Source organism: Labrus mixtus, chromosome 9 (genome assembly GCF_963584025.1).
Source record: "Labrus mixtus chromosome 9, fLabMix1.1, whole genome shotgun sequence".
Taxonomy (NCBI): domain Eukaryota; kingdom Metazoa; phylum Chordata; class Actinopteri; order Labriformes; family Labridae; genus Labrus; species Labrus mixtus.
The window spans coordinates 29812027-29832783 of NC_083620.1; the positions used below are offsets into that span (position 1 = coordinate 29812027).

At 42.1% G+C, this 20757-nt stretch overlaps 2 protein-coding genes across 2 annotated transcripts in view; one reads left to right on the top strand and one right to left on the bottom strand.

Moving 5' to 3' along the window:
* exoc3l2b (exocyst complex component 3-like 2b) overlaps window positions 1-7988 on the top strand; it is a 61251-nt gene extending 53263 nt beyond the window's left edge. Inside the window, exons 10-14 of the mRNA XM_061045796.1 lie at window positions 609-744; window positions 2104-2226; window positions 2434-2589; window positions 3453-3574; window positions 5555-7988. Of these exons, the coding sequence (XP_060901779.1) occupies window positions 609-744; window positions 2104-2226; window positions 2434-2589; window positions 3453-3574; window positions 5555-5858 (841 nt within the window). The 3' untranslated portion in view covers window positions 5859-7988. The remainder of the gene's footprint in view (window positions 1-608; window positions 745-2103; window positions 2227-2433; window positions 2590-3452; window positions 3575-5554) is intronic.
* A 3150-nt stretch (window positions 7989-11138) lies between these two features.
* Window positions 11139-20757, bottom strand: part of col4a4 (collagen, type IV, alpha 4) — a 38782-nt gene continuing 29163 nt past the window's right edge. The window contains exons 34-47 of the mRNA XM_061047308.1: window positions 19862-20040; window positions 19312-19375; window positions 19137-19211; window positions 18894-19001; window positions 18644-18751; window positions 18238-18309; window positions 17826-17954; window positions 17609-17716; window positions 17289-17444; window positions 16753-17001; window positions 15810-15926; window positions 14606-14794; window positions 13865-14148; window positions 11139-13424 (exon numbers count right to left, since the gene is read on the bottom strand). Of these exons, the coding sequence (XP_060903291.1) occupies window positions 13179-13424; window positions 13865-14148; window positions 14606-14794; window positions 15810-15926; window positions 16753-17001; window positions 17289-17444; window positions 17609-17716; window positions 17826-17954; window positions 18238-18309; window positions 18644-18751; window positions 18894-19001; window positions 19137-19211; window positions 19312-19375; window positions 19862-20040 (2084 nt within the window). The 3' untranslated portion in view covers window positions 11139-13178. The remainder of the gene's footprint in view (window positions 13425-13864; window positions 14149-14605; window positions 14795-15809; window positions 15927-16752; window positions 17002-17288; window positions 17445-17608; window positions 17717-17825; window positions 17955-18237; window positions 18310-18643; window positions 18752-18893; window positions 19002-19136; window positions 19212-19311; window positions 19376-19861; window positions 20041-20757) is intronic.

Below are 20757 nucleotides of genomic sequence, written 5' to 3' on the forward strand. Positions count from 1 at the left end.
AGGATGAGTCATCAGATATCTGAAACATTTTACAAGAACAGAAAATACAAATATTCTGATGTAAAAATATTACAATTATTTGACAGTAAATTAACATTTATCACTGGAACGCTGGATAAAAACTTGTAAAATGTATTTTACATTAAATGGAGACTTTAACTCAACCCCTGATGACATGTACCATGCTACCTATTTTATGATCTTTGCAACACGAGGCGTACCTTTTTTGTGGGGGGTGCCAATATAAACCCAAAATATAAGTTCCTCGTAGCTGTTTTAAAAATGTAACAAAATATGAGTCTTGCTCTCTTGATCAGATCACTCTTGATCATTTGTCCCATACACAAATGTGTCTTTTATTAGGGCTGATTATGTTCAATTATTATAAAGCAATGAATGCAGTCATTGAAGTTGAAATCAAAGTGATCTCTCTATCTCTCTTTTATGGATAATTAAATGAGGTCCCCATTTGGTTGTTTCAAGTTATGGACCCCACTTAGTGATGTATGTGTGTGTGTGTGTGTGTGTGTGTGTGTGTGTGTGTGTGTGTGTGTGTGTGTGTGTGTGTGTGTGTGTGTGTGTGTGTGTGTGTGTGTGTGTGTTTTCAGAGGGTTCGTGCAGCGCTGTGCTCAGTGTGATCCGTCAGTCAGCGAGGACTCTCTGCGTCGAGCAAACAAAGCTCTGGATCACATCGTCCAGCAGGGGGTCAGAGTGCTGTCTGAACGTCTTTATCTGCACATCAGGGTACGCACACACACACACACACACACACACACACACACACACACACACACACACACACACACACAAACGCACACATCAAGCAACATGCCACGTTCAGTCACAACTTTACTTGAGTGTTTGTCTAACATCCAGTTTTCCTCCTCTCTCTGTTGTGCCATGGCCACACCTTTGTTAGGTCTGTATCAATGAAGCGCTTTAAATTCAATTTTAATGTTTAACTTTCATTTAATCTGAAGTGTTTGCTGAAACAACACACGACACACAGAGAGAAAGCTCGAGACGCCACAAACACAAAGCATGCAGTTTGGTTCAGTTAAGATTAGTTAAATGTGGTTAGGACTGTTTTGTAATTGTATTATTCAGATTTTTTAGCAAAGGTTTAATTTGGAGCTTTTTATGCCTTTATTTAGAGCCAGGATAGTGGACAGAGTGAGAATGTGTCAGAGTCAGAGAGAGTGGGTTATGACATGCCACAGATCAGATTTGAACCTGGGCCATCTGCTTGGAGGACCATAGCCTCCGTACATGGGGTGCACGGACTAACCACTAGGCTACAGGCCACGCAATTCAGATTTAATTATCAGATTTGAATCATAAGTTTTATTCCTTTGGTTTGGTCTGATGTAGATTATTGTAGTTTATAGTTTAGTTTACTCGAGTTGTTGGTTTTGTAACCTGAGGTCAGTATAGCTAAGAAGAATTAATAGTTATGTTTAATGTGTTCAGTCATTTTTGTACAATATTTAACTTGTTGACTTGCCTGCAGTTTAGTTAAAGGAAGAATATGCCACTTTTTGATCCAGCAGATGTCGCCCTTGAGCACCGGCATGAAGCGAAAACAACTCGCGCTGCATTGTTGTGTTAGCATGCTAATGCTAGTGATCTTTATTCTGCTCGTATCTTCACACTGCATGTAAATTTACCTGAAATGAGCGTGATCTAGAAACACAGTTAAGCAGTGAGTACAGTATGTTATTCTTCTTTTCTCTAGTCCCTCAATTAAACAACTTTTATACGTGAGGGGAGGAGTCAGCCGGCCGTCCAGGCGATGTAAACAAAGTGAAGATAGGACTCTGAAAACTCTGAAAACATCACAGACAGTGGGACTCGGGTGTTACACCCATTGTAGACAGTCATGACTCACAGAGTTATTTTCAGAGGAGATACTTGATTTATATATTTAAGTGTGAAAAATCACATATTCAGCCTTTAAGACTACATTATTCTAGTTTATTAGTTACCTGAGCTTTTTGATTGATTTTTATTAAAGCTGTAATTCAGTGAAAATCATTTGACGTCACCAGTTGAATTGTGACAAAAAATGAAAATATATGATTGACATTTGTCCGTTTCTTTTAGCCATTCTTTGAGCGGCTGGTGAAGAGGAAGTGGCTGAGCAACACAGAGCCGTACGAGCAGATCGAAGCTCTGATCAAGGAACACTTCAAGAAATATCACAGGATGGACAGTCCTCCGTACCAGGTAAGCGCTCTTATACTGTGTGTTTATTATGTGTTTGTGTTTTCAACATAAATGTACTTTAACTATGAGTATTGGAGATGTGACAATCACCAGAAGCTCTTTGGTTACAGACCAGTCATATTGTTACACACCAAAAAACACACCTGGAAAAAAAATAATCATATTTCTCTCTGTCCCCCTCTCTCTCTCTCTGTCTCTCGCCCTCAGCTGCTGGTGGCGGAGGTGCACCGCCGTGTGGTGATGGAGTACCTTCGCTCAGTCATGCGAGGCAGAATCATCTGCACCTCTGCAAAGATGAGGAAGAGGATGGCTGGCCGGCTCCGAGACGAAGGCACACAGATCAAAGTCCTCTTCAAAGATCTGGTTAGTGAGAAGGTCCAGGGTCCAATTTTTTAACAGCTGTTACATCACTCTCTGCAAACACACCAGACTATCTTGATAAAAAATAATAATTCTCCCTCAGATTAAATGTTATAAGCCTGCATTAAAGGAGCAGTATGTAACTCTGACACCTAGTGTTTAAAATGGGTACTGCAGTCCAAATTCTAAACATCATAGAGAGCTGTCTCCCCCCCCCCTCCTCTCTAGAGTCGATGCTCACACAGGTCACCATGTGGTGGACTCTGAAGCTTCAGTGTTTATCCAGCTCTGCATGGGTCTGTAAACCTTTCTGTGTTCTAACCTCTCTCCATTTTTCAAAAGCATCTCCAATATTGATCCTAGTTTGAGCACGTTTCTGCTCGTGGAGCTTATTAGAAACATGCAGAGGCTTTTTAGGTCGGGTACAATCACTTCTATCTGAACCACTTCTCTTGACCGCTTCCATCGCTGCAACACCTGTTGACCTGATAACTGCTCTCATATCTGACAAACCGAGGGGCGTCCAAAACGGCCGTGTGGGGGCGTGTCTTAAAAGCGCCTACCTTCTCTGGTCCAAACAAATCCAGAGCATTCAGGAGCAGAATCTAAAGTTAGAAGGAGGACATACTGGCTGCTGCATTGTTGTCAGAGAAGCCAGCACTTCAACATGTTTCCTTAATGATCAGATAGTAAGGCCATTCATCTTACATATTGCTCCTTTAAGATAGATAGCTCAAAGTAACAGAGTGATAGTTGTCTGTATGTCCAGGGCTTGATGTTAGCATGTTTGCTAAAGAGGATGTCATAAATGTTTCTGCTAATGTGAATACATGTTAACGTGGTTTAACTCTCTGTCCGTCTGTCAGGAGTCTCCGTCCAGCTGGTTGGACAGCGCCCTGTCTCACATCTCAGAGATCATCCAGCTGGAGGACGTCCCCTCCATCCAGATGGAGGTCGGAGTTTTGGTTCGCGAGTTTCCAGACGTCAGGTGCAAAAAAACATTCAACAAACCCTCCTCTTGTTCTTCCATTTCTCCTAATAGTCATTATTGCATTTTGTCTTATTTGACTTTTTTCCTCTTATGTAACCCTAACCCTTGAAATTTGTAGTCCTCTGCTTCTTTTCAATGTTAAAAGTTAAACAGATAAACCTGTTTCTTTGCCCTTGTTGTGTATTAAGACCAGTTTTTGATTGCTTCTTATATTACTATTTTATTACTACAAATGACTGGCAATGCCCCAGTGTCATCAGTCCTGTGTGAAGAGGGCAAAAAGATATTTTTTGAATAAGTATAATCTGACGGGAAACTACAGAAAGATCATGGTATGTGTGAGAAAGAGAAACTGAAGACAAAGCATTAACACATAAACACTTTCCTTCCTCTCGGATAGTGACCCGACTGCTGAGAAATGTCACCTTTAACCCACTGAGCCTTTGTGTCTGTGTGTGTGTGTGTGTTCTATATTAAGTCTGGCACTCTTGTTATTGTTCTCCTAATAGCTGTATGTATTATATTTACCTCCACAATGTGTCCTGTGAGACGCCTCTCTGCAGTCTGCTCATACAGCCCGACTCCACTAATATCCTATGAGTACATTTTCCTCTTGAACTCTTAAAAAGCTGCTGAAACATGAAGGGTCAATACAGAAGTTTAAAACCTGAGTCATACTGTATGTCTAAAACAATAAAATGTACAAACATGTTTGGTAAAGTACCAATAGATTGTTTCAGCCCGTAGCCATGAAACAGGCTGTAGTGTCTTGATGGGTCAAAGTGTGTCCACTTAAAGTTGTTGTTGTCCCCGACAGGCTCAGATTGTTATTCTAAGTTTGTGACATCAGAGACCTTTTTGTTTCACAGGAAGATGCATCTGTTACATCGCCCTCTTCTAAGACATCAGACTCTACTGACTTAGACTGACATACGAGTTAACATTAAAAAGACACATTTACAGGATATTAAATCATTGTGTGGAGGATTCATGAGACAGGATGGAGAATGATGGACTGGATATGCCAGTTTAAAAAGATGTGTTTTGAGATGAGATGTGAAAATGCAGAGAGAGTCGATGTTACGGATATCTGCTGGGAGGGAGTTCCAGAGGCGGGGGAGGGGCAGAGCGGCTGAAGGCTCTGGACCCCATGGTGGTCAGGTGGGCGGGTCAGGTGTTGCAGTGAGTTGAGAGTGCAGGTTGGTTTGTTGATGTGCAGGAGGTCAGAGAGGTACAAAGGAGCGAGGTTATGGACGGCCTTAAAGGTGAGGAGCAGAATCTTGAAGTCGATGTGATATTTAACCGATGACGCTGCTGAAGGAGAGGAGTGATGAGATTAATGGAGGGTGTTCTGGAGCGGCAGAGTTCTGGACCAGTTGAAGTTTGTGGATGGACTTGAGAGGAAGACCAAAGAGAAGGGAGCTGCAGTAATCAATGAGAGATGTAACCAGGGTGTTAACGAGGATGGCGTTACTGCTGGGTGTCAGGGACAGTCGGAGGTGATTAATGTTGGGTAGATGGAAACCAATTAAAGTAGAACAAAGTTGTTCTGCCAGGTGAAATCACAGTTTTTGTCGATGTAGTCTGTTTCTAGATAACAGCTTGCACTCACACCATGCCCAAGCACGTTTGACCCCTAAAGTCCACTTCCTAGTGTCAGTGCTTCGTTCACCTCCTTGGCCCTGGCACGGATGGAAGGGGTGGGCTTTGGAAGGGTAAAGTTGCTCATGCATGAGCACAAGCGCAGACATGCAACGTGGACATGAAGTATAATCGATTCCTGTCTTCCAATATTGACAAATCCCAGAGTGTTGAGGATGTAGCTAAGCACACTTCATGATCACGTAAAGCCATGAGTGTGTTGTATTAAGACGTTATGAGGTAACTGTGCTCAGGCCCTCAGGCCAAAGAATAAGTTTAAAATCGACTTGTCTATCACTGCATGCCCTTCACTTTTTTCTTCCTCTCTCTGTTCAGGAAGAAGCATGTGTCGGCCATTTTGAACATCCGAGGGATGACCCGCCAGGCAGAGCGTCAGGAGATTCTCAACATCGTCAAAGACATCGAGAGCAGCGATGGCGGTGGCAGTGGCAGCGGACTGGCCCGCCTGTCCCGGGATCACGCCCTCTTCTCAGAGGTGCCGGTCACCTCTGAGGTTCACTGCCTGAACGTGGGCCTGAGCCGCATCGCCCTCACCGCCTCGTCCTGCTTCAGCACGCTGCGGCCGCGACCCCGCAAGACCCGAACATCTGTCCAGGAAAACCCTGATGACGTTCTCTGAAGAGGAAACTTTTGAGGGGTCTGAATTGTTTTCTACTTTCAGCACAGTCACAACAATTATCAACTGAACCACTGTTGATGGAAGCTTTCCATCAGTCCAGCAAAAATATGTTTGTGTGTCTCGATTCTCTCGAAGACAAAGAAAGTAGAAATGATATAACGATAGTTAAAATGTCGAACGTAGACTTTGGGAATAGTATGATAAGAAGTATTCAAATCATTCTGACTCCTTGATTTAAAACTGGCTGAGAGAGACAGTTATCTTCTGATGAAAGTAATCTGGGCTTTTCCTGCTGAGAGGAAACACTCACATAGGAAAACGAAAGGAAAACACCGAAGTCCCCGGTGGACTGCGATCAGCAATGATCAGAGGACAAAAACTGGACCCAAAAAATCAGGTGCCTGATGATTAAATATTGATCAGTAAGAGTTCCCTTTTGTCTCTTTGGGTTAAAATGACTAATTGATCTGTAATCAGAAAATACTCTAAAATATAAGGATGCACTTTTAACCTTTGAATTTAGGATTACATCTGCTGAAAACAAAAGCTTGTTTTTATCAAGTTGGAAAGTCTTTTTTATTAGATTAGCACGTAACATTGTATTCTACATGTGTTCTCAGACGATCTTTGTTCATGTGGGATCTCTTCTTTCACATTCGGCTTCTTCCCTGTTTATTTTCAGAGCAACCTGCCCTGATAAAAATCCTCTGAATTAATGTAATGTGCATTTTTTAGACAAACAGAACAAGAGGGCTGAACCAATAAGATCATTAGGACTGCTGTCACTTTACCGTCTGTGCATACTGGATCTATTTTAACTAACGTGGAACCCAGAATCAGATCCAGGAGCTCCAGACTGGACTTAATCAGGACCTGTTTCATCTGCGCTTTGGATGGAAATTAAGGTGTTCTTTTTTGGGGGGGAGGCAGAATATCTTGTTGGAGCTCTTATGGATGTGGAGTTGAATTTATAATCACAGAAGAAACTCCATGAGAGGCGTGATTTAATAGTTGCACACAATAAAAAATGTAAGATTTAATCAAAGGTACTAGACGATCTGAGTCTCTATAATGCTGACAGTGTATTTAAAGCAGTGATTTCAGTGGGAGCTCTTTGGTGTGATGAGGTTTATTATATATGTAGGATACAGAGTTAAATAGAGCTTTATTATTTCTCTTTGCTGGCTCGTACTGCTTAATATTTTCTGTTTGTATATGAAAAAATGGGAGCGCTCACTTTGTATTCGAGAGACAGAACTGGAGACTCAAAAACATTTCTTTGTATTTTTTTTCTGTTTTTGACTTCCTCATTCCCGATCAAATATGTTTATACAGATGATTCCTTCATGCAATCACTGGATTCACTTTGTCTCCTTAAAAATCTAAAGTTTGATCTTCATGCACTGATAAAGGTGAGAGCAGACTCCTTGGTTGTATGTAAGATGCTCCAAGATTGAAGCTCTCCCATATCAAAAGAAAAACTTGACAGTCAAACATGTTCAGGCAGACTAAATAGTACACATCCTTTTAAGGAACTTTAGAGATCGAAGGTGTAGATACACATTGATGATCATGGGTGGTGTTGACAAAACACATTAAGTTTGTGATAGGGATGCACCGATGCATCGGTTTAACATCAGCATCGGCTGATATCCGTCTGTTGATAGACATCGTCACATCGGCAAATAATCTGTCATGAACCCATGTCAGTAGCCAATGTTCATTTGTTGTGCCAAATCATTTAAATGCTGACATCTAGTTCACCTAACTGCTGATTAAGAAAATAGGTTTTTCATTGTGCAGAGGAAGTCAACTTTTCGTCAAGCTCTGAACTGTTTTCATGGACAGTCATGAGGGAAAATGTTGGCATTGTTGGGAGTCTTACACCAAAAGAAACATTGGAATCGGCTAAATTGTTATTTTAAACATTGGTATCAGAATCGGTCCTGATTTTCACCATCGGTGCATCCCTAGTTTGTAATTAACTCTTTTCAGCACTTCACTCTGAAAACATGTTTCTATTCTTTGCATTATTCTTTTCTGTTCTCAGTCTTGTATGAAGGTGGATGTATGAGATTAATCTTTCTGTACAGATCAGCTTTTAATGACAATAAAACAGATCAGATCACCGACCGCTGTTCTTCAATTTGTGCAATGAATGAATTACTCCTGAAGGACTTGTGTGTCTTTTTGTTTTCAAGTCTGATAGTCAAAAAAGGGTCTACAGGCTTTGTTTTCTACAAAGAAGAACGCTGCAGTAGAGGAAGACAGACTGAATCTGGCCGCAAGGAATATTCTACATAGTTCCTCTTCGCCTTGGATCCAAAGAGTACTACCTCCCTCAGTAGGTTGATGACACAGGCGAGCGACAGATGAGGAGAAAGAGACTTTGCCCTGGCTTTGCTGAACTTCTGCTTGAGATCATGGTTAACAAGGAGGAACTCAAGAAAGGTCGGGGTACTCAAGATCTGGAGACGACAGTGTAGGAAACTGTGAGAGACTCAGATGGAGCAAAGGGAACATGCAAGATACAATTTTGGTTACATACTTTTCTCCAAGAAAGAATTTGATCTGTTGTCCAGCTGATGTGATGGTTGTGTTGTTCCAGAGAGGGGTTCTCCAGACTACCTTTGTACTGAAAACATGGAAGCTGATATTTGGAGTGGACATTTGAAAACAGGTGCTAAGAGTCTGGTTGCACTTCATCCTCTTGGATCCATCCATCAAACCAGTCCAGACTAGTACTCTCCAGTCCACACCACTGCAATCAAGTCCAGTCCAGAGTCTATATGAATACAGATATCTCGAGGTAGCCAGAGGGAGAGTTTAAAGTTACCTTGGGCTGCAGTTGAGAGAAGGAATTGGTATGAGGCTGTGAGATGGATTCTGACAAGCTCTAGGGGCTCATCCAAGAGGGTGAATGGGGCTGTGGTATGTTGGAAAGAGGACAACACAGGAAGAGGACAAGTTGTTAGATGGCAGCCTCTGCTGGCCCTGCAGAGAACTGCCATTCTCCCCACTAACCCAGGGTAGTCCACCAATCCAAGAAGTCACTGTAAGTCCGGAGATCAAGACGGGGAAACAGATCCTTTAAAGACTTGTCAGTACCTCAAAAATTCATCAAATCTTCCTGAGATCTCTCGACAGCAACTGAGCCTCATTAATGTCCATTGTGCTTCCTGCGTCCCGAGTTGTCTGCTAACAGATCAGTTCCAAAGGATTTGCCGAATGGAGACAGCAAATGGCAAATGAAGGACTCTCTCCGCTCTTCCCATCAGGTGTAATGTGATGTGGAAAATCTTTGGCCAATCAGGTGGAAAGACTTTCCCAAGATGCCCATGTGTTAATCCCAAGATATAGGGTTGGATTCTAGCTTGATAAATTAATTGCAGGTTAAAATCTTTGTTCATATCAACTCTTTTTACAGTTTAATGAAAGTCATATCTACTGTATGTGTTGCAACTTTCCGGTACAATGAAGTCGCTGAGAGGCTGAGTTTGGGCCTAGTATCTTGTCTGACACACTTACTAAAAAAGAATCACTGAGATACGACAAATACGTTTGACTTTTTATTAACGGAAAAGATAATCAATTCATGATAACGTGCATTAACTCATAATCAAAGTAATCTCGGGGCACCAAACAATGGCGGTCAACAAAAAATATGGCAACCCAACTCGACCTCTCTCTTCCACTGAGAACAAAAGGTGAACTGGGAAGTTAAATCAATACAACATCCCTGCCAATACCCATGTGACCTGCTATCCGCCTATTCAAATCCCACAATAAGTGATATCATTAAAAATTACCCAAAACACAGAAATAGAACCCATTACATACCTTAACCTGAAAAAATAATTCAAAGATACACTTGAATGGCTCCAACACTTTGACATGGTTTGACAAACTGATTTAAGTTGTGGTTGAACAATGTGTTCAGATCAAAGTTTAAAGGAAGAATATGCGATTTTTCACACTTAAATGTAGCAGAAATCCAGTATATCCTCTGAGGGACTAGAGAAAAGAAGAATAACATACTGTACTCACTGCTTATTTGAATGTCACGTAAGCATTTTTAGATCACAGTGCAGTTTGAAGATACCAGCAAAATAAAGAGCACTAGCATTAGCATGCTAACAACAATGCAGTTGTTTTGGTTTCATGCTGGTGCTCAAGGGCGACACCTACTGGATCAAAAAGTCGTATATTCTTTTTTTAAGTACATGGATTGTCTCTGTTTTCTTTTTGTTTTTGTTGGGGGGAGGCGGGGTGACTCGTCACAGAACAATGATTCTTCATGATCAGTCTAAAACTTTTTTTTTTCACTAAAATTAAATAAGACAAAGAGTGGGGGGTGAAGCTTTGATGCATTTTTATTGAAGTCTTCCGTCCACAGAGTAAAATGTTTCACAAGTGTTAGTGAGAAGTTTCCTCCTACAGAGATTAAAATATCAGACAGATTTAAATACAATAAAAAAACACAATAATGTCACAGTGACTTCTACCCCTCCCCCTCATCAGGTACCAATGAAGTCCTGCCCACCTCATTTCTTCTTTTTTTTATTTCTGACAGCTCTGAACCTGGAGTCTCATATTAACGGAGATCAACTGATGCCCTGAACTAAACACATTAAAGCGAAGCACCATGGGAGCTGCAGTTAAGTTTATCTACTTTCAAGCTTCGAGGCATCCAATCAGTGCATTTAAGAGTCTGAACAGAATCACTTCTTTTATCCTTTTTTGGAATACATTTTGGATGGAACCGACCGTCAATGACATCAGTTTATGACATCATACAGGATGTGGTGAAAGGGGCGTGGCATACATTTCTTCAAGAGGTTTTTAAGTGTAAATTGACTTTATTAATTAAGTTCACATTAACATAAATTCTCTAAATTAAAAAAAATAGAGATCAATGTCCTCCAATGCTCAATGTGCAAATTTAAATTTGCCAAGTTTATTTTCTAGGATTGAGGAGAAGGGGCGGGGCTTCACTGTGACATTGTTTACCAAATCAAGATTTGACGAATGAACAAAAGAAACGTCAAATAGCACCAACAGTAATTTCAGGCTAAATAAATACTCTGATGACATTTACAGTAAAAATATAAAACGGTCGAGTTCAAACTTATTTACAAATTACAGAGCGATAAAACAGAACCAGGACCAGGACCAGGACTGGACTGAAACCAGACCAAAGAAAAAGAGATATTTTTCTCAAAAAATGTAAAGTTTTGTTTTTATGAAAGGACTTCAAGCTGTCTACTGTATTTATTAAAATAAGTATTAAAACATTTGTATCATGACGCCGACTACAGACCTTTTGTTTAATCTTAAATGAAACAATCATGCTTACATTTTTAAGTGAATTTGAGTGTAAACACATGAAGACGAGTTGGATTCAGTCCTTAAATTCAGTTCTGGTTCTAGTTCTGGTTCCGTTCTGCAGTTTTTTAGACTCAGAGTAACAGGACAGATTGTCACTTCACGTCTTGTCGTGATTAAAAAAACAACAACCTTGGGTTAAGTCATTACCGTGTTTAAATCTGACTGCCGCCCTCTTTGTTTTTACACTGAAACTTAAAACATGAATAAAGAACAATAAATCAGGCGAGCTGAAGGGGGCGCTCTGAACACATCTGGACAAAAACATGTTTCAAGGTCAAATATATTCACAGCTTCTCACACAATTCTGGCCCTACTTATTAACAAAATACTGTCCACTGACATGCAGTCACTGCCTCTCAGCCGACCAATCAGAACGCGTTTTCCGCCGACCTATCAGAGAGATTTTCAGTGCAGTTCTGGTTGGGGGATGGGTCGGGCTGGAGGCGGGGTTACTGTTCACTCAGGTGCTCAACGTCGTTCTTACGGTTGAGGAGAAAATGTCACGTTAATGCTGCCAAACAATGATGTCACAGGAAGTAAATCACCTCGAACATCAGTGATAGTGAGCATTTTTTAAATAACTGATTTGAATTAATTAGCTAAAAGGGAATAAATATGACTTTTTTTAAAACTATTTTTGTATCTTTGTTCAATTCAGCAAACATTACAAAACAACTGATTTAAACTGGGGCTGAAGGATCTTAAGAATAAATTATTCTTTGTACTGAACAAGACGAATAACTGAATTTACAGTTTAATTTGTTAGATATTCACACATTTTTAAACTTTGGATAAAAGTCCCAAAAATTTTATTTTCGATCACTTTGTAACATATTGACTTTCCTTTATACAAGGTTAATCTTCAATGTAAAAATCATACGTTCACATTACACCTCATCATTACAAAGTGGTGTGTTAGACAGTGTTGACTGCCCCGTGTTGGAGCTAAGTTGTAGCTGTTTACTAAAGTTTACTTAAGCTGTGTTAGGACCAAAAGTGAAGCCAACCTTTTCATCTACCGCAGGTTCGACTGCAGGAAAATTTGGTTGTAATTGTTGCACACAGCCTGCAAATATTTGTTCTCCAAGATACACGTGCAAACCAATCAAATCATCACTTGTTCTCTCTCAGCTCTGTTAATCTCCTTCCTCCTCGCTGATCAGTGACCTGTTAGCTAGGATCAGTACCAGGATATCTCTGATGGTGTTCTGTCTCCGATGTGGAGCTCCTGTCCATCTGTCTTCACTGAGTGACAGTTTCCATGTAACTTACAGGTCACACTTAAGTCATAACTGCACTCGCTGCACAAAATAACTCAAACTCAGTCTTACTTTCATTACGCAGTTGTCTGACATTTGGTCTATCCTTCTTCTACATCAGAAAACACAGAGCAACACAATCTCCCCAGATGCAGTCAAGAATCACTTACGGGGTTCCACAGGGATCGATTCTTAGTCCTTTATATTTTCAGGTTAGTCATTGATATAATATGTTATATTTAATGTAAACATGTAGACTAAAAACCCTTGGCTGAAAAGATAATTAATCCAGGCTGACTGGGCTTTAAGCAAACAGATTTTTCTAGTGGAAATTATGCCAGTATTTAAATCGAATATTTGTTTTTTTCGTTTAATTCAAAGAGATATTTAAAGCCTTGATTCACACTTAAAGATAAAATCTACAAACCCAGTTTAAACTTGTCTTCTGTCGTGTTTGCTAAAAAGCTGAATAAACTAAACTGTGCGCCTCTGAGGCTCCCCTGTTAACCTGAACTTGACTGATTGATTATTTCATTGATTGATTGATTGATTGATTGATTGATTGTCAGCATCTTCCAAATGTGACTCTCTCTCCTCACAGAGAAAAACAAACGTTTCTCGTCCTGTCCGTCCTCTCACACTCTGCAGGAGGAGGAGGAGGTGCTGCTCCTCCTCACTCCCTCATGCAGACGTTGCACTTCCCTATTTTGTCCCTCTGTTCCCAGCCATGGGTCAGCGTTGTGGAGGTGGAAGTGGTTGTCTGCTCTTGGATCAGCCAGAAGCTGTAGATGTTGGCGAAGTAGTGGCAGGTCCCTCTGGGCCCTTGACACTCCACAAAGGGCTGGGCCCTGAAGTCTGTCAGACAGCTACCTGATGATGTCAGAGACTGGCCGCCTCCCTCATCACCTGCACCTGTATGCTGCAACAGACACAGGGAGTGACATCATCACCAGTCTATCTTAGTCCAGACAGATCCATGCACCAGCTGAGAGCAAGCAAGTGTAGTCCTTTCCAATTTCCAATTCCAGTATTTATGTTTTTCACACTTTCTGTGGTTCAAATTGCAATCCAGACATTGCTTTCGACTGAAGAAAAACTACTAGAGCAATTTCATTCATCTGTTCCTACTGGTTTTATAGACACAAAATATTCCATAATACAGCCCAGGTTAAAAATGTTTCATGTTTTTGCATTTGAGAGGAAGACCCTTGTCTGTCTGTCTGATAAACATACCATAGATACCATTTAATAGCTGTTGAAGTTGTAATAATTCATTTAGTAGAATAAGCAGTGGAGCTAATAGCAATTATTTAAGCAGCAGTATCAGCAGTAGTATTATTTCAGCTCTGCAACACTCACCATGAGGAAGGAGAATCCTTCCCACAAGCTCGTCCAGTAGGGGGGGCAGTCCGGCCGGGTGGAGGTCTGGCTGTGCAGAGCGACAGGTGAGGAGGGGGCTTCACACACCACACAGCGGCTAATGTGATCCTCGATGGCAGCTCCACCCACGGGTATACTGGGTACGGCCGCCGTGGTGGACAGCCAGTAGGATTTATCGTTGCGGCTGGCATAGGAGCAGGTTCCCATGTTACAGGAGGAGAACGGCATGGTGGAGAACACCTGCATACAGGAGCCCGCCTGACCTGCAGGTATCATCACAACAAACAGATTACTAATAAAATACCTAACCCCCCGTGGAAGTTTAGACATTTGCTTCAGTTCAGTTTTTCCCTCAATGCAAACTGAGAGCTAAATGTCAAAAGGGACTTTAATGTTTTGTTTTTTTTGGCTTTGTAGATCGCTATATCCTTAGATGGAACATTTGAAATTATTAACTGTATCGATGCAAAACTATCAAATGTATTAAAATACAGTGAACCAAAACATTTTTGGGCGTTTGCTTCTGAAGTTCACACCAGGAGTGTAAAAAAGAACAGATCCTTCACTGGATAACATTTTGCTATTGTGGAAAACAGCACAAAACCCCTTCACAGTTTAAATATAATAGTTTTCTAACAATGTGGAATCACTCTTATTAGTGTGTGTGTGTGTGTGTGTGTGTGTGTGTGTGTGTGTGTGTGTGTGTGTGTGTGTCAGTACCCAGGTCCTGAGTGTGAGCCTTCTCCTGACCCTCCAGGTACAGCAGACTGTAGCCCACCCACAGCACCCTCAAGTTCAAAGGGCAGGCAGGGATCGTCTTTGATTGGCTGTGCACCACCAACAGGAAGCCCGAGTTCAACTTCCTGTTCGGCCCGGGTTGACCGGGGTCACCCACTGGACCTGGATCACCTGAGACACACAAAGACCGCAGGAAGTAACATGAGACCACACAGGAGATACAAGAAGAAAAAAAACACAAACTCGGAAGAAGTTTGGATCTTAATTTAACCTTAAACTCCATGAACACATTCGGCATGTGAACAGAGGAACCTGCAGACCAGGAACAAGATATTTGGTTTCCAGCAGCGTCGTGGTTTCCGTCTCAAGTTTTCGCAAATAATTGAGCGGTCTTTGGTTTCAAACAGTCAATGTTTAAAGAAAAAGAGGAAAGACAAAGAGCTGGATGAAACCCAGAAACATATCAGCATTTATCCAACATCCATTTAGCTTCATATTCATATATCTGCAGGTGAAGGATGATTACGGTCGGGTTGAACCCAAATTTGAAACCAGATGAATGACCAGGATTTCTCTGATGGTGTTCTGTTTCAGCTGTGGATCCAGCTGTTCATCCGTCTCCACTGAGTGACAGTTTCCAATCCAACTTTGTTTGTTAAGCACTTTAAAACAACCACAGTTGACCAAAGTGCTGTACAGAAGAATAAATAAAATACATAACAGCTCACATGAGATAAAAAAAAAACTACATGTGAAATACAGAATCAATTTAAAAGACATAAAACATAAGTAACATGAATAGGCACGCAAAAAACAAATCAAATAAATAAATAAGTCAACGTCTTTATTGTGTGCCAAAGGCCAGGGAAAAGAGATGGGTCTTAAGAAGAGATTTAAAACCAGGCAGAGAAGAGGCCTGTTTAATGTGCTGAGGTTTATCGTTCCACAGTTTTGGAGTTTGAGTGTTTCTAACAAGTCACACTAAAGTCGCTGAAATCAGGGCTTCACGTTTTGCCCTAACATGTCTCAACATGTATCCTGTTAAGAATAACAGACGTGTTTGTGTGTCTGACTGTATTTGGTCTGTCTTATTGGGGTCTCACATCAGTTGTAACTAAGATGAACAGAAGAAAGAAAAGATGGAAGAACAAAAAGAGGAAGAGAAGCAGACAGGTGCAGCTCTCACCTTTCTCTCCTGTAACTCCAGTCGGCCCCATCCGGCCCGGCCCTCCTCCATCTCCTTCTGAACCTGGGGGCCCCGGTTCGCCTTTTGGTCCCTCGCACCCAATGTCCCCCTTTTTACCTGAAACCCAACATGAGCTTTCTCAGTACCCAAAGATTAAAACTGATGTCAGCAGGTTCACATCGGACAGTTTGATCTGATTGAACCTGAGCTGCTGACTGCGGGGAAGTCAGCGCTTCTTATCAAGACATTTTTATTTGAATGGCACCATATTGTAAAAAAAAGAGATCTAAAGACACTTTACGGTTAACCAACGTTTGCGATTTTTTGATCCAGCAGATGTCGCCCTTGAGCACCAGCATGAAACCAAAACAACTCGCGCTGCATTGTTGTGTTAGCATGCTAATGCTAGCGATCTTTATTATGCTCGTATCTTCACACTGCATGTAAATTTACCTGAAATGAGCGTGATCTAGAAACACAGTTAAGCAGTGAGTACAGTATGTTATTCTTCTTTTCTCTAGTCCCTCAATTAAACAACTTTTATAAACGAGGGGAGGAGTCAGCCGGCCGTCCGGGCGATGTAAACAAAGTGAAGATAGGACTCTGAAAACTCTGAAAACATCACAGACAGTGGGACTCGGGTGTTACACCCATTGTAGACAGTCATGACTCACAGAGTTATTTTCAGAGGAGATACTTGATTTATATATTTAAGGGTGAATATAAAGCCTTTAATCCATCATGAGCACTAAGCAATATTAAGCAACGTTACAGTGCAGAGGAAAACTTCCTTTAAGAGGCAGAAACCTTGAGCAGAACCAGACTCATGCTTACAGGACGAGATATCCAAACAGACAGACAACAACAACAATACATACAACAGAGTCACACTGCACAAAGTGAAGTTTGGACCTGATTGCAGTTCCACCTTCGCATTTTCTACCTTTTGGTCCAAGCAGCCCAATTTCTCCCTCGATGCCAGGATCTCCGGGCAGACCGGGGGGACCAGGTGGTCCTTGGGCGCCCTGTGGGGCTGGGGGGTGAGGAGGACAGTCGGAGACTCGTCCCGTCTCCCCCTTTGGACCAACCGGTCCTGGAAATCCCTTTGATCCTAGAGGGCCAGTGGAACCTGAACAACCTTTAGGACCCCGATTTCCAGGTAGTCCCATCAGACCTTGAGACCCCCGAAGACCTGATCACACACACACACACACACACACACACACACACACACACACACACACAGTTTATAATGTGGTGTACTAAGAGACTTTAAGAAATTGCCCAGGTGTGTTCACTTTAAAGGAACAGTAAGACAGTGAACCTCCCAGGCCTTACCCTGATGACATGCATCACTTGGGGAAATTAAGAAATGAAGCCTTTGGTTTTGAAAATGTTCTTAACGTATTGTTTGTATCTGTCTCTTTTTTTCTGGATCTTTACATTAAAGAAAACCTTCAGAGATGTGGAGAGTCTGACCTTTGACTCCAGGACCTCCAGGGCTTCCTGGCATTCCCCCAGGCCCTGGAGGTCCCTGAGGACCCTGAGGCCCCCTGCACCCTGTGTCCCCGTTGTCCCCATCGTCTCCAGGTACTGGAGGGTTTGGACCTGGATCCCCCATGTCCCCAGGAGACCCTGAAGCACCAGACAAAGGTCAGTGGTTATCTAGTGCGGATTATCTGCAAAGTTTCTTAAAGCTCCCGAGAGGAACTTTAGGTTTGTGTGGATTTTGGCGCCACCTGTGGACCAAGTGGCATCACTTAACCACTTTACTTTAAACCCAAATTTTAAAGTCTGACCTGGTTCACCGTCTGTTCCAGAACATCCAGGATCTCCACGTGGCCCGGGGACTGGACCTTTACAGTCTGGTCCAGGTGTACCTGGAGGTCCTAAACCACCTGGAGGTCCTACAGACACACAGAGAGAGACATCGGTAGGACTCAGAGAAAGTTCTGCTCTTCAGATGGACCGATGGGGGAACACGCAGAGCCTGATGGGACCGACTCTGCTACAGACCTTTGGGTCCTGGGAGACCTTTGGGTCCTTGTGGGCCGGGCTGTGATGTGCCAAAGTATCCTTGAGGACCTGGAGGACCTTTATCTCCTGGAAGACCTTGAGCACCTGGAGGACCTTGAACACCCAGACCTGAAGAGACAGAAGTGTTTTTTTGTGATGTTAATAAAAGTCTCAGTGAGTCAAAGTTAACTTCATATAAAATCACCCAACAGGCCGTACACTAAATGAAGTTTAGACTGAGCACATGTATCACATCATGTGACAACTCATACTCGAGCATGTCTCATGTGGTGAAGGAGATGTATCTCTGCAGAGAGGTCATCTTTTCACTGCAGTGTAAATAATGAATCATGTTTGATTCATCCCCGCTGTATGTTAGATCATGACTTTAGTGTTTGTGTGAGACTAGTACCTCTGGTCCCCATGTCCCCCTTCACTCCTTTCAGTCCGTCTAGTCCGTGTAGTCCCAGCGGTCCTGGAGGACCTGATGAAAGAAACATCATTCAACAGATACAGTCAATGTCAGCTCAATATGGCAACAATAAACCAACAAACAAGCTATAAATGTAGGAATATTAAATGAACACATCGTGTTGGCCCAATTATTAGACGACCCTCGCCCCCTTTTACAGACAAATCTATGACTCTTTGGAGAGTTGATCGTGTTCCATGAGGAAATCTATTTTATTTAAAATAAATAATGAATTTACAAAAACATTAAATGCAACAAGTTATGTTGTACTTTTTAAAACATGTTGAATAAAATCATGTTTTCAATATTTTCTAGATCAAATTGTCACAGCATTTTGAGCTCTGACCTTGGAGTCCTTGGAAGCCCAGCGGTCCTGGAGGACCATCAGCACCTGCTTCACCAGGAAAACCTGTGGGACCAGGGCGACCCCTAGGACCTTGGGGACCGACAACACCTGAAATAAACCAGAACAATATAAAGGGTCAGAACCTAATCCACCATCTGTCAGGGGTCCAAATTCAATCATGTTGGACTCTGAACGGTCAATTAGAGGAAAAACAAGTTTAACCCAGTTTGGTCCTGATAATCTTCTGTACCTTGTTGTCCTGGGTCACCTTGAAAACCTGGATCTCCTTTGCATCCTCTATGTCCTGAATCCCCAATGAAACCTGGACCTCCAGTATCTCCTCGAGGTCCAGGAGGTCCTGAGAGATGGAATGGTTGTAGAATTGCATCATTTCACTGGTTGTAAATTCATGTTGAATTTATTGAAAATTTAATTTTGTTTATTCTGAGTTAAAAATTCTGTCATTATTTTAGAACTAGAACCAGATCATCACCTAAGGGCCCAAAGTCTCCAGGAGGCCCCCTGCCTCCAGGTGGACCAGGGACGCCAACAGAGTCTCCTATATCACCTTTATGAAATGTTTAGAACATGTTGTAAAACAATCTTTGTTTGTATTCAATTAAACCTGCTGAGTGTTGGTGGTTGGTAAGATCAGAGCAGGTGGTTACCTTTAGGTCCAGTACATCCTTGAGCACCGGGTTCTCCAGGTTGCCCCGGACATCCTGAGTCACCCTGCAAACACAAACACGAACAGATCATCATTTTTAGACATGTTTCCTGCTTGACTCATTTGGACTCCTCCAAATCCTACAAGCATTGACTTGTCTTGATGCTGAAAGAATTTACTAAACCATCCCTACCTGACTTGACTCATCCTTGTTTGTCACAACTTGGTCTTTTTTGACTTGACTAGACTCAACTTGACTGGACTCAATCTGTCTTGACTCCAACAGTTTTAACTCAGTTTGACTTGATAAAGCTAAGCCTGCCGTCTCCACTGAAATGTTCATTTCATCTCGACTTGGCACATCCAGACCTGTCCTGATTCACTATTTCTAGATTCAGCTTGACTTGGCAGAACCAGATCTGACTTGACTAGATTAAACTCATCATAATCCCCAACCTTGTGGCTTGTTGTGCGTCACAGGAGGCAACATGACTTGACACAATTTGACCTGTAATGTATTAACTCTGATTATAAAGCACCCTTCATCTTACTGAATCTCCTGTCTGTCCTGGAAAGCCGATGAGGCCTCGAGGTCCTGGACGTCCAGGTGGTCCTGGGGGCCCTGGTATGCCACAGGGTCCAGAGGGTCCTTGAAGACCAATTATACCGGGGGGTCCATTGATACCTGCATACCCAGGCTTACCAATTGTTCCTCGTGCACCTTTATTTCCTGTTGAGACGGAGACTACTGGTCAAATTTATGGACATGAAAATGTCCCAACTCACAAGTGGGTGAAAAAAAACAGATTTAAATGGTGCAGGTCCTGACTGATTGGAACCTGCAAGCCTGTGTGTACCTGGTTTTATATTTTGTCAAAGCGTCTTTGGGTTCCTAGAAAAGCGCTACAAAAAACCAATATATTATTATTATTATTATTATTATTTCTCAACTCCACCTAAACCCAGACATCTCAACCTAATCCCATCAACTCTGCTAGGTTTGAGTCGTCCTCAACACAACACCCCCACTTATCTTGACATAACCTTGAATGGCACGACTAGCCTGTCCTGACTGACTCTTCTTGACTCAACTTTTTCAGATTGGTCCTCTTTTGACAAGACATGACTCATCCTAAATCAACAAGACTTGACCTGACTGTACATGTCTCAACTTCACTCATCACCACTCAACACATCTAAATTGAACTGGACCTGACTCACCTCATACTATTTTCACAGGACTGTACCTTTCTTGACACGGCATGATTCAACCTGACTCAAGACACCTCGACATGGCTGTCCCTGATTGAGCCAGATTGCACTCAACTTAACTTGACTCAAACTAACTCTTCTCTTGTTGGATACCGGGACCACTCTCAACTCGGCAACACTGGACTGAACCAGACTAAACATGTCTTGAATTTACCTGCCCTGATTCAACTTGTCT